This window comes from Aspergillus brasiliensis (genome assembly GCF_001889945.1).
Source record: "Aspergillus brasiliensis CBS 101740 unplaced genomic scaffold ASPBRscaffold_2, whole genome shotgun sequence".
In the NCBI taxonomy this organism is placed as follows: Eukaryota; Fungi; Ascomycota; class Eurotiomycetes; order Eurotiales; family Aspergillaceae; genus Aspergillus; species Aspergillus brasiliensis.
The window spans coordinates 3601081-3613872 of record NW_027137443.1 but is presented as its reverse complement, the minus strand read 5'-3'; the positions used below and the strand labels follow the sequence as shown (position 1 = coordinate 3613872).

Below are 12792 nucleotides of genomic sequence, written 5' to 3'. Positions count from 1 at the left end.
TTCGTGAGATACTTGAGTCGATGTTGATAATGAGGTTGTGGTACTTTACAGGTGGAATTGTTTCTTATGGCAAATAGAGTATGGCTCTAGACACGGCGTTCATAGTAAGCATGAATCATTACGTACACTATGTAATATTCACAGTCTATATCATTCATAAATTTACCTGTATGGCAGACCATGCAGGCATATCTTTACAAGCAGAGACGAGTACATCACAACCCTCCCTTGCTGATCAAGCAGCATAATTCGCCGCCAACACCAATATATCCTCCAAACTCTCCGCACACTCCAACCCATACGACATGGACAATCTCTCCAACGTCGGCGACGTGACCCCCGGCGTCTGCACCTGGGCAGTCCTCTCACTCGACCCCCGATCCACCGGCGGCCACCCCTGGCTTCCGTCCCGCGAGGCCGTTCTACTCCTCTGCCAGCGGCCCTTCTCACAGAAACTTCGAATCACACCTACGAGATCCAAGTCCCGATCTTTCTCTTGCTCTGGCGACGGCAGATGCTTGGGACTACTCCGGTCGCGCTCTCTCGCTAGTAATGCCTCGAGGAGATGTACCCCCCGTCGGGCGATCATATTCGATTCATTGTGTGAGAGAATCTCCAGACCGTCGTTGATGAGTTGACGGTGGTAGGTTGTTTCGGGGTCGGAGGTGGTGCGGTGGAAGAGGTCGAGACATAAGATGATCTGTTCCATCATTAGTCCTGAATAAAGATATATTGAGGGGAAGGTGCCTACACTAGCAGCAACACTAAACGCTTGATGAATCCAAAGGACCGGCCCCCCATCGTGAATCGCCTCCTTCTGCTCCTTGATGATTGTGCGCGCCGCAGCAACACACGTGCGACGTGTTCTGGCAAACACAGGGTTTGTAAAGCTCAGTTCAAGGAACTTGCGATGGATCATGATGATTTTATGCGATGAGCTGATCGCTAAGCTGCGTCTCGCCCAGAGTACGTATTTCGGCCACTCTGGATGCTCTTCGACTGGAACATTCCTCAAATACAGCGGCAGACCTTGCGTCGCTAGACTGCGCAATCGACGATCGTGCTCCAACACCTGCTCGTATCGCGTATACAGCGTATTCGACGCAGCCATGCTGTCCTGCAACGAAGGCATAAGCGCCGCAACCTGGTAGAAGAATCTCGAGTATCCTGTCAAACTCGGTTCATCATCCGACAACTTGAGCATATCCTCATCGTGACAGTTCCGCGGACGAGCCGTGTTCAAACACGTTCGCGGGATGAGGTAGCTTTCCGAGAAAGGAATGGAGAACCAGTCCTGGATGCATAGCTGGCACCATGCACGACGGCCGATTTCGCGGTCAATCATAGCTGGTGTCGGGTCTGTTTCTCGTTCCGGGCCGAGACGGTGTAGACCCAGTCCCTGGGCGACGCGAGTCGCTGCTGCGAGCAGCACAGACAGGCTGTTGGAGAAGCCGAGGAGATGAGCGGACATGGTGAGAGTGGCGATGGCCTGCACGGCGTAGAGGGAGTGGATGGCGGTGAAGTCGGCGTGGTGTAGACACGTCGAGACGGCCTTGAACCATCGCTGTGCGAGAGTAGTCTGCTCCCATTCTGAGAATCCCCAGGCTTGCGCGGTCATGCGAGGAGCGCAAGCGAGGGCGCCCGTGAGGACGGAGAAGAGCAGCGCAACCCATTGCAGGTCGACGCGAGGATGGGCGATGTGGCCATTGGCGAAGCGGAAGAAGTCGTCGAGTTCGTCTTGCAGACGGAGGGAGTGAAAGGAACTGTGATACCAGAGGACACATTCGCAATGGTAGGAGACGAGCTGCTGCATGAGCTCGCGATCAGGGAGGAGGAGCTGGAGATACGCCAGTGCGGAGGCGACTTCGGGGTTCCGGTCAGGGCCGCTCCCCTCGGCCGTCACATCGCCAGGGGAATGATGCTCAACACCATCCTTACGGGCCAGCATATCGTGATAGTCCGGGTTCTTCCGTCGGCCCCAGGCGAGGAACTCGAGGATGGTGGCGGCGTCCGCCATTTCGCGTTCGGGGGTCTCCACCGACTCGGAGACCGGAGTATGGCTGGCATGGTGGATGACATCCGCTTCGGGGCGAGGATTCAGTGGTAATTGTGGATCAGTGGCCTCTTTCAGCGCCGTTTCCAGCTCCTGCACACGAGCCTGTAATCGCTCCACCTCATCGTCGGTCCCTCTGGCGCGGGAGCAGGTAATGCCCCTGTCGGAGTCAGCCGCGGTCAGGAACACACACAATCGGGGGGAATCTCACCTCCTGGTGCAATTGCGACATGGGACGACCTTGTCGCAGCGGATTTTGCGCCGAGTGCACTCCACACAAGCCAAACGTCGACGGATAGAGCTCATATTGGGGGAAAAAAGGGATTGTTGGACGGCCGGGTTGGGGTTGGGACCAGCGATTGATTGATAAGGCGGGGAAACGGCCGACATCGCAGTTCCCCGCTGATAAGCTCGGCCGAGCTGGTTAGCTTCATTTTATAACTATACATGATTATACCCTCAACATCACCATCAGCATCACAGACTATATCCTACTTGGAATCTACAAAATGACAACTAGATACATCGACCGTCCAATCCCCCGCATCTCCCTCCGCGACTTCGACCAACGCATCGACGAAATCACCGCCGAGCTCGTCAACGCCGCCGAAAACGTGGGCTTCTTCACCCTGATCGACCATGGCATCTCCATCTCCGACATCGAGCACATGTTCTCCACCGCCGAGCAGTTCTTCTCCCTCCCCGACGACATCAAAGCGACCGTGCCCTGGAACGCCAACAACGTAGGCTGGGAGCGGAAATCCCAAGTCCGACCCTCGACGGGGCAACCCGACACGAAGGAATCCTACCAGCTGCAATTCGGCGAGAACATGACGAATCTGTGGATGGACGACGCACATCTCCCGGGTTTCAAGGACACATCACTCGCATTCATGCACCGCGTCCAGGAAGTCTCCGAACGACTGATGATCTGCTTCGCGCGGGGGCTCGGCTTCGCTGATGACTTCTTCATCAAATGCCACGATGTGTCGCGGGCAAACGAACAAACCACCATGCGACTATTGCATTACTACGCGTTACCTGACCAACCCGACGGCAAGACCTATCATCGTGCGGGCGCCCACGCAGACTGGGACTTCCTGACCCTGCTTTTCCAAAAGGAAGGCCAGAGCGGGCTGGAGATCTGCCCGGGACGAGAAGTGGTGACTGAATTTGGGATCGGAGACAAATGGACCCGAGTGGAGGCACATACAGGGGATATTGTGTGCAATATCGGGGACTTGCTGATGTCGTGGTCGGATGATCGGTTCAAGTCCACGTTTCATCGGGTCAAGGCGCCGTCTGAGCCCGGGGATTATTTCGGCGATCGATATAGTATCGCGTATTTCAATCAGCCGTGCAAGGATGCGTTGATTCAGGGGCCGAAGAAGAAGTATCCGCTTGTTACGGGGGAGCAGTTTAATACGAATGCGATGAAGAGGAATTTTGCGGCGCTGCAGGAGAAGTTGAAGGTTATGGAGCAGGTTGCTTGATAGGATTATAGCAGGAATTATGAGCGTGTTCAATGATATTGAGTTAATTATTATATCTACTATTCCATATTCAAGTAATTAATAAACAACTAGTTAAGTAATACTGGTAAACAACTATATATCAAAGTATCAAGGCAACACTGTATCCACCTTCTCATCCTCCCTCAACAACAAATTCAACAACACCCCCACCACCGCAGCAATAATAAACGGCGTCTCCACAATCAAATTAATCCCCTGCTCAAACCCCTGCAAATGCACATTCGGTCCGCTATACGTCAACACGGAGCTAAACCAGCTCGGAGACACGACATCCATCAAGCCGATCCCCAGCGACGCCGTAAGAATGAACCGATTGCGTCGAGTAAATTCCACCAGGCTGAGGACGCGCACGCCCGCCACCACAATCGTGCTATACAGGAAGACCTGCATCCCGCCCAGCACCGAAGGAGGCATGGATCCGAAGACAGCTCCGAATTTACCGAAGATGCCCATGAGGAGTAGAATGGCAGAGGCACACCATCCTGCTCGTCGACTCTGTCCAGCAGTTAGCATCGTAACAAATAAAGGACAAGGGGGGATACGTACAGCACACCCCGTCAACGATATAACCCCATTATTCCCCGCCTGACTAACCATCGGCAACCCAGTGCCTAACGCACTGATCAGACTTCCCAGTCCATCACACAAGATCCCACCTTGGATGCGACTATGGAACTCCCGTCCTTCAATATCCACACGGGAGATCTCCGCCGTGGCCAGAATATCCGGCATGCAGCTGACAGCTTCACAGACGAACATGATAAGCAGCGGAAGAACGAGTGCCCCGTCAACCGACAGTGGGAAGGTGTGCACCCAGAGAAAGGTCCCCACGGGCGCAGCATCGATATTGTCGCGAGACCAGTAGCCTGTTGCGCCGGAGATGGCACATCCGACGGCTAGGCCTAGGATGACCGAGGCAGATTTCATGAGTGGGGAGCCGACGAATTCGACGAAGATTATCGTGGCGAAGACGCTGAAGCCGAGACCGATGAGTTTGGGGTCGCCCCTAGATTATTAGCAAGATTCAAGAATGATAGGGAGGAAAAGTACCATGGCAGTGGCTTCGGAGCATCCACATCAGGACAGAGAGCATAATACCCTGTCCCGCCGTCACAGTTCGAACTACCGCCCCAGTTTTCCATCCCACTCGAGATAAGGTATACTCCCACCAAGAGCAGGAGACTTCCCGTGACTACCTTGGGAAAGATGCGATTCAGCATCTTCGGGGGTACCAGTGACATGAGGATCTGGATCCAGACCGTACACAAACAGGTACCCAGGACTGCGCCCCAGGCTTCAGGGCATGGAAGTCGAGAGCCATTCTCGTCTGTTGGGCATGACCCGTTGTTGTATCTGGTGTCAGCGTAGTTCATGGCCACGGCGATGATATCGAATGTGGGAGCGACTACGGAGAGCAGACCGGTGCCGATGTATAATGGTGTCTTGAAGAGGTGTACCCGTGTGACCTGCAATGCTGTGGCGATGCCGGTGGTGATGAACGCGGCAGAGACGAGATACTGCGATTGTACGGAATCCAGGTAGAAGGCACCACTTGCGAGGGCGAGAGGTGGGGACACCACTGAGCCGATCACCGTTAAAGCATGTTGAAGGCCAAGGATGATAGTAAGTAAGATCGGGACCTCGTCGTTGAGGCCATAGAAAGGCGGTTCGGCGCCTTGGTAGCGCTTGTTGAGAGGGTAGATATTAGGTGTAATCAGGTACATGTAGTCCTAATCTGTCAGCAGGGCATTCATACAGATGGTAGAAGACTCACATAGTCACCAATCCAGCCATCCCGGCTAGTCAGGTAGTGTTTCCAGTATCCCCACTTGGATGAAGCGTGCAGAACTTCCCCTTCCCCAGTTGTGGGGGACGGGGACTCTTCAGTGGAGATAGGGCTAGACTTGGACTCCATAGCGGATCTTGATGAAATTCATACCGGTCCCATCCTGACTTCAAGCAGGACCGGCTCATCTTGTATAACTTCTCTATCTCCCCGATAACGGTGATATCCGATACCGATAAGCCATGCAGGAAAGCATCGACATCGGCAATCGCTAGTTCATCCTCGGCCGAGGATGCTTATCAGATCGACAGGCTTCAACATCCCCACCAGAGCTACAAGAGCTCCCTCGACTCTGCATCCTGTCCTTTCTATCACGATCCACAATCAAAATGACCTCAAAAAGTCCCAAAGCAACACTATTCACCCACGCCACCATCATAACCATCAATCCCGACCGCACCATCATCCGCAATGGCTACCTCCTCGTGCGCGACACCCGCATCGCCGCCATCGGAGCATGTCCCGTCCCCGCCGGTCTCCTCACTTCAGACATCACCACCACCATCGACTGCACCGGCAAGATCATCCTCCCAGGGCTAATCAACATTCACGCGCATCTCGTACAGTCCCTACTCCGCGGCCTCGCCGAAGACCTCCCCCTCCACAACTGGCTCTGCGACGCCATCTGGCCCCTCGAAGCATCCTACGCAGACAAAGATGGCTACCATGCGGCGCGACTCACCATCGCAGAGATGCTCAAGACAGGGACAACCTGCTTTCTAGACCCGATGGTAACATATCGAGCGGGATGGGAGAGTGTCTGTGATGCTGTGGGGGAGATGGGGATCCGGGGATGTCTGGTAAATACATACATACACCGACCTTTTCCTCTTGGCTTCTTTCACCCTACTCTCAATATTAATGAAATCATGGTATCGTGCAGGGCAAACTCATCAAATTCCCCGAAACCAACCGCCAACTATCCATCACCGACCCCCGCGACCGCGACCTCCTATCCATGTCCATCCCAGGACTCCTCTCCGCGCACGACTCCCACCACGGCACGCACAACAACCGGTTACACGTCTGGGCCGCAGCTGGAACTCCTCGCGGTGCCCCAGCCTCACTATACCGCGACCTAGGCGAAACCTGTGCATCGCATAACATCTCACTAACCATGCACTGCGCTGAAGCACCCAAAGACCGAGAGATCTATCACGATGTGTATGGCTGCACCGCGATGGAGTTTATCCGGGATACGGCACTCTGTCCCAACCTTCAACTTCAAATTCAAGATCAGCAGAGCAAGAGTCATAATCTCGTGCTGGCGCATATGGTGAACCTCGATCTCGAGACGGATTTACCTCTTCTAGGTGTGACGCGTACGTCCGTGGCACATAACCCGAGCTCGAATCTGAAGTTGGCGTCTGGAGTAGCGCCGGTACCGGCGATGCTAGAGGGTGGACATGGGATAAATGTAGGATTGGGGACGGATGGGGCGCCGTGTGCGAATCATTACGATATGTTTCAGGAGATGCATCTTGCGGCGATTCTGCACAAGGGGGTGTGTCGCGATGCGAGGGTGGTTGGGGCGGAGACGGTGCTGGAGATGGCGACGATTAATGGGGCGAGGGCGTTGGGGTTAGATGAGGATATTGGGAGTTTGGAGGTGGGGAAGAAGGCTGATTTGGTGGTTGTGGATCCGTATGGCAGTGGTGGAATTGGGGCTGCGCCATGGCATTGGGAGGATGAGGATGGGGCGAGTGTGATTACGACGGTGGTTCATGGATGTACGGGGAGGGATGTGGATTTGACGATGGTGGATGGGGAGATCTTGGTTGTTGGGGGACGGTTAGTGGGTGGGCAGGAGGCGGAGATTATCTCGCTGGCTCAGAAGGCGAGTCGGGGGGTTAGAGCGAGATGTAGAAGTAAGGAGTCTGATCAATGATGGTTTGGATTTTTGTCTTTCGAATATGTCTTCTATGCGTTCCTTAATTAGGTGGCTCTTCGTTGAAGAACACCACCTGCACGGTAATATCATCTCTGACCCGTCGAGAAGCCGGAAAGCTAAATGCAAGCCGACCAGCTATCATCTCATGATGATTACCGCCCAGAGAATTGCGCACTAAATGCACAGCAGCATTCTCGTCCTGAACTGCAGTTCGTCCTTCCACAAACTGCCAATCTGTTCCATCCCAGAATTGGCTGAAATCAAACCGAGGATTAGACTCTAAACTGCCACTCTTCTCAGCTACAGCTCCCTCCAGCCACTTCCCCACCAGATCAACAGCCTGCTGACTAGACATCATATCCCACAGCCCATCAGTAGCCATGATCAGAAACGCGGGCTTTCCATCCTCAATCCTGGTACTAGTAACCACCGGTTTAGCCGTCAAATACGGCGGCGTGCGAACATCATACCTAGGCGTCAACGGTGCCGGACCATAGAACCTCTTCTGTACATCCTCTTGGAACTCCAGCGGCCATTTCCACTGACAATCGCCGAAAGCGCGCGAGACCGCAAGTCCCAGCACGCGGCCCCCCTTGATCATGTCGTCTTCACCCGGATGTTCGGCTTGAAGTCGGGCAATCTCTGCTTCATTATGGCCAGTCTGATCCACGGACAGAGGGGTGGCCTCCCATTTTCCATCTGATCCTTTTTGAGCCAACACTGCGCGTGAGTCACCGGTACATGCAACATGCAACATGCGCGACGCTGGATCATACAATGACAGCAAGGCACACGAGCCAGCATATGCAGGAGCGAGTCTCTTTACCTTCTCAGGCAGGGGAATCTCACTCTCCGGTAACTCCATAGCATCCTTGACAATAGAGTCATCAAGACTCACGAACCCATCCATAATGGCACGATGGACCATCTCCTCACCCACGGTATTCTCCCCACCTGACACTGACTGAAGCCACCCCAATCTATCCCGCACATACCCCAGAAGCCTCTCCCTCAACACCTCGGCCATCTGACCTCCCAAATGCCCATCAAAGACACCCCACGCCATCCAATGCTCCTTAGTATCACCCCATGGCGCCGTGAACTTCCCATGCACGAACCTATCCTCGCACGGCTCATTCGAAGCCACCTGCACCCCATCATACCTACTCACACCGGAAACATCCCTGACAGGAAAGGAGTATGCATCGCTCGATATAATACGCGTTACTTCGTCCTCCGAGAGACCTGTTTCCACGGACCCCTGATGTATCGGTAGTGTGTGGGGAAGACATGGCGCGTCAGTAACTGCACTCGTCTTATCGTCATGGTCGAGACTAGCACTAGCACTAATACTATCACTAGTGTTTGTGTTTGTGTTCGTGCTAAACAACCATACCCCAGTCGCACCCACCGCACCAGCTAACACGATATTCCGTACCGAATTTCTAGACGATGTGGATGCGCCTTTAGTGGAGTAAGAGGTATAGGAAGGTCTAGCGTGGTTCTGGTTCCGTGGGAGCCTAAGGAAGTATTGGTGACGGATTGGTGATGTTGTGGGCACGCGTAGAGTTAGACGCGTTCGCGCCCCACCCAATGAGGTGAACATGGGTGGCACTAGTGTAGATACTAGGATTGTTGGATGGATCTAGGAGAAACCAAGTATTAGCCTGGTGTTAAGGAGTAGATGCTTCATCATTATATCCACCACATACCTCAGATGGATCCCCTTGCCGGTCATTGACAAAACAGGTAGTTATCTTCAGGTACACTGGCTGAGCCGTGGAATCTGCTCGTGTCGGGTGTACATTCTAGGGATGGTCACGTGCTATTCTGCCTGCTTTGTTCGGTCTATTTTTAGATAGTGGATTGGTGTACTCAGTAGCATAGTAGTATTTGATAAGAATATCATATTCTTAAGCATACTGTGAGCAAGGACTTACATACTACAAGCTACATCCCCTCTATTATCCCGCCTGTCCATGTCTGCCATTGCAACTCAATCTTGTATCTCATCCATTACCTCTGGTGTCAAACAATTTATCACATCACTCCTAGGGTATCCATCCGGTAAACACACATTACATACACCTCACTTCCCCACTAATACTGCAGCAACCTTATGCGGTCGCCTCCTGCGATTTAGGGACGGCCTCAGTGGTCTCTGCGTGGCGGGCCTCGATCTTCGATTCCACATCCACTTGACCATGCTCCAACTGCTCCACCAGCCGGGTCTTCATCTTGGTCTTCCACGCCGGTGTTCCAATGTACTTGATGCCGTTGGGGTCCTCGAACATGGCCTCAGTCTCTTCGAGCGTCTTTCCTGCAGTCTCCGGGAACATGAAGAACACGTGCAAGAACATGGCCGTGTTGAACACTCCGAACATGATGTAGGTCTTCCAGCGGATGTTTTCAAAGGAAGTTGGGGTAAACAGACCCAGTGCGGTGTTGAACGCCCAGTTACCGGAAGTCGACAAAGCCACTCCCTTACCACGCAGTCGCAGTGGATACAACTCGGGGGGATACGTCCACGAGACAGGACCCCATGTAGGCGCATACGAAGCGACGAAGAGGTACGTGCAAGCAATCAACCCCTTGGCCGGAGCGCCATGAAGACTCATAGACTCGGCCGCAACACCATTGATGCCGCCAGGCACCACAGTACCATGGACCGCCATGATCGCACCGTTGGCATACATCAGAATGGCCATCAGGGCCGCGCCGACCAGCAAGGGCGCGCGACGACCCCACTTGTCCATCCAGATCAGTGCCGGGAGAGTCATAAACACATTGATAATATACTGAATGGAGGAGGCAAGGAGGGTGGAATCGCCGCTGTATCCAGCCATGGAGAACAGATACGTAATGTAGTACACTGTAAGGGTAATCAATTGTTAGTATACTCGCCCTAATAATACCATAGATAGTAAAAAGAATTAAGACGTACTCATCACATTCATGCCAGTCAGCTGAGACCAGATCTGCATGAAAAGACCGATCAACGTGCGATTGATCATCCTTGGCTTGAACAGATCCAGGTAAGTGACGTCTTTGAACTGGCGTTCAAGCTCACACATATCTCGAATGTCCTGCATTTCTAGCGCAACGAAAGGATGGTTGAGATCCCCCTTGGCGTGAACGAGGGCCAAGACCTGATGGCTCTCCTCCCAACGGTCTTTGCGCGCCAGCCAACGAGGGGATTCGGGCAGAAACATCATGCCAAGGAAAAGGAAAACAGCCGGCAGCATCTGCAGGCCCCAGGGGACTCGCCAAGAAGCAGTGCTGTAGTTGTAGGACTTCTGGCCCCCAATGTAGGAGCAGCCATAGGAGATACTGAATCCGTTAGCTAGGTCTCGCCGCAGATCGTAGACGCATCACTTACTAGAACATGATGAGAATACCCCATGTAATAGCCCATTGTTGCATACCGACAAACCGACCGCGCTTGGAGGGTGGCGAAAGCTCACTGATGTAGACGGGGACCTGGGCAGATTCAATGCCCACCGCGAGACCGTTGATAACCCGCCCAACAACGAGCATACCAATGTTCTGAGAAGCGCACATAATAGTGGAGCCGATGATCCTAGAGATTGCCGCAGGGTTAGCAACCACCACCACGGGGCTCAGGACTTGACCTACCAAACAATGCAGCCGATCATAATCGATGTCTTACGTCCGATGCGGTCGGAAAGCGGACCGGAAATCAAAGCACCCAGCCACGATCCAGCTGCCATGGCTGCTGTGATACCACCTTGGTTGAGGGATGTGGGACCGGAACAATCTTCATCGTCCGTGAAAGGAGGTCCCTTAGGGCCCTGATTGAAATAGCACAAATAGGAGTTTTCGCTCAGCTGAGCGGACATGGACGAGATATCAAAGCCAAACAAGCCGCCGCCGACGACGGCGACGCTCGCAATCACGTAGATGTTGCCAATCAACACCATGATTGCGGCTGTTGATCAACGATACGTGGGTAGTCCGCAGAAAGAGAGGAAAAGGTAAAGTCGCGATGAGGGAAGCGTGGTGGTAGCTTAATATATACGACCGACTCATTACTGCGTCAGCCGCGAGTCATCTCCGGGGAAAGGGCAAACCCCGCATCATGGGCGGAAAATGTCTGGTCAGAGCTGCGTCTAGAGTTGGGGATTGGACCAGTCGTGCCACCGTCCAGGAAAGTACCGTTGTATGTGGTCGGGCCACCCATCAAGCCCGCCAGCCCATCGGCGCGTCTCGTGGCGGAGAGAACGAAGCGATGATTGGAGGGAGAGGTCAAGTGATGATCCGACGAACCTAGCTCGAGGCATGGAAGGGATCAATATCCCGGTTCACGCACGGTTTGAAACCCTCTGTGGGAGGACAGAAAAGTTTAGCGGCAGGTTGGGCTAATTTGCGAGGACCAACCTGGGAGGGGGAATGATGGGTGTCAGCAGGGATCGAGGGAAGGATTCGCGAGAAAGTATGAGAAGCTGAACGGACGACTGAAAGCCACTCCTTGGTCTCTCCCTGATCTCCACCCCGATCACCACTGAAATTCCACTAAAGGAGTATGGGCACCACTAAGATGTGCCAAGGGTCCGCCACATGGAAGAAGCTTCTCGACGGTGATATCGGAGAAGGCGCAAAGACCCGAGCAAAACAGATGGAGCCCAGGCCCGAGCAGTGACCAGGTTTTGGTGAAGCTTTCTCATCGCAGCCAACGACAGATGCATGGCGCCTTGGATCCATGGCGAGGATGGACAGTGAAAGCTGGAGATGAAGGGGAAAGCAGACGGAGCAGCCCGACAAGCCGGGGGAATCTCCTTTCTTCCCCGCATGGGGACCCCAGAAGTTGCCTGCAAACGGTGGCAGTTCAATGTTTACTGACCGTGACGGTAAGTTACACTGGCGTTGCCCAGGATCGTGTACGGTCTTGTCACCAGCCGGACTGGTAGCCACCTCGACGCCCCTCCCGGCTCCGTTGATCTCAAAGTTCCTGCAGGAAGCTGAGCATCATCAGCTTCCCCCGACTGTGTAGCCTGTTGCGGCTCCTTGCTGGGATTCTACTTGTAGGGTCGTGCAACCCACATCTTAGTCTGGATTACACGGTGGTCAGCACCACAAAATTGGGCTCGCAGTTGGAAATCGAGGTCAGATCGCTTGTTCCTTTTGTTTTCTGTCTTGGTGGCCGATGCATCCTTGTTGAAGCTCTTGTCACGAGATGAATAACTGTATGGTACAGTTTCGCGCTTGCTTGGGAGACTTGTGTCAGTTAATCGGCCCGTCTTCTTAGGAACGCGCAAGACTGGGATATGATTAGTTCATACGCCCCATAAAAACTGGGATAATATCTGCCCCCGATTCTATGTTCAGGATATAAGCTGGGAGGCATAATGGCATGGGTTGCTTTCATAGTACCTTCCAATGTCCTAGAACACTCCACTCGAATTATTAGCTACAAAGGAAAGTAAGTGCTGACGTTGGTGGCTGGAAG

The 12792-nt window shown here is 53.6% G+C and overlaps 6 protein-coding genes across 6 annotated transcripts; 2 read left to right on the top strand and 4 right to left on the bottom strand.

Moving 5' to 3' along the window:
• Window positions 1-235: 235 nt before the first annotated feature.
• Window positions 236-2359, bottom strand: ASPBRDRAFT_116935 (Zn(II)2Cys6 transcription factor; the record flags this gene model as incomplete). Its single annotated transcript, XM_067617032.1, has 3 exons — window positions 236-700; window positions 752-2213; window positions 2265-2359. The coding sequence occupies 3 exons, from the start codon at window positions 2357-2359 to the stop codon at window positions 236-238; spliced, it is 2022 nt and encodes a 673-aa protein (XP_067483904.1).
• A 152-nt stretch (window positions 2360-2511) lies between these two features.
• On the top strand, window positions 2512-3589 carry ASPBRDRAFT_39148 (uncharacterized protein). The gene has a single exon (XM_067624085.1). It carries the CDS (start codon window positions 2563-2565, stop codon window positions 3544-3546), a length of 984 nt encoding a protein of 327 aa, XP_067483903.1. The 5' UTR covers window positions 2512-2562; the 3' UTR covers window positions 3547-3589.
• An 86-nt stretch (window positions 3590-3675) lies between these two features.
• Window positions 3676-5503, bottom strand: ASPBRDRAFT_52221 (uncharacterized protein; the record flags this gene model as incomplete). Its single annotated transcript, XM_067626865.1, has 4 exons — window positions 3676-4083; window positions 4135-4594; window positions 4639-5318; window positions 5363-5503. 4 exons carry the CDS (start codon window positions 5501-5503, stop codon window positions 3676-3678), a joined length of 1689 nt encoding a protein of 562 aa, XP_067483902.1.
• Window positions 5504-5763: 260 nt separating this feature from the next.
• ASPBRDRAFT_192771 (amidohydrolase) lies at window positions 5764-7322 on the top strand (the record flags this gene model as incomplete). Its single annotated transcript, XM_067620521.1, has 2 exons — window positions 5764-6234; window positions 6318-7322. 2 exons carry the CDS (start codon window positions 5764-5766, stop codon window positions 7320-7322), a joined length of 1476 nt encoding a protein of 491 aa, XP_067483901.1.
• Window positions 7323-7343: 21 nt separating this feature from the next.
• On the bottom strand, window positions 7344-9095 carry ASPBRDRAFT_416130 (PP2C family serine/threonine-protein phosphatase). Its single transcript, XM_067624608.1, has 2 exons — window positions 9038-9095; window positions 7344-8970 (listed from the first exon to the last, which is right to left on the bottom strand). Exon 2 carries the CDS (start codon window positions 8929-8931, stop codon window positions 7366-7368), a length of 1566 nt encoding a protein of 521 aa, XP_067483900.1. The 5' UTR covers window positions 8932-8970; window positions 9038-9095; the 3' UTR covers window positions 7344-7365.
• A 347-nt stretch (window positions 9096-9442) lies between these two features.
• Window positions 9443-11266, bottom strand: ASPBRDRAFT_52217 (sugar porter family MFS transporter; the record flags this gene model as incomplete). Its single annotated transcript, XM_067626864.1, has 4 exons — window positions 9443-10197; window positions 10270-10655; window positions 10705-10905; window positions 10962-11266. The coding sequence occupies 4 exons, from the start codon at window positions 11264-11266 to the stop codon at window positions 9443-9445; spliced, it is 1647 nt and encodes a 548-aa protein (XP_067483899.1).
• Between the last annotated feature and the right edge of the window lie 1526 nt (window positions 11267-12792).

Coding starts and splice junctions, on each gene's coding strand:
- ASPBRDRAFT_39148 (XM_067624085.1), top strand. CDS start 2,563: ATGACAACTAGATACATCGACCGTCCAATCCCCCGCATCTCCCTCCGC.
- ASPBRDRAFT_416130 (XM_067624608.1), bottom strand. CDS start 8,931: ATGTTCACCTCATTGGGTGGGGCGCGAACGCGTCTAACTCTACGCGTG.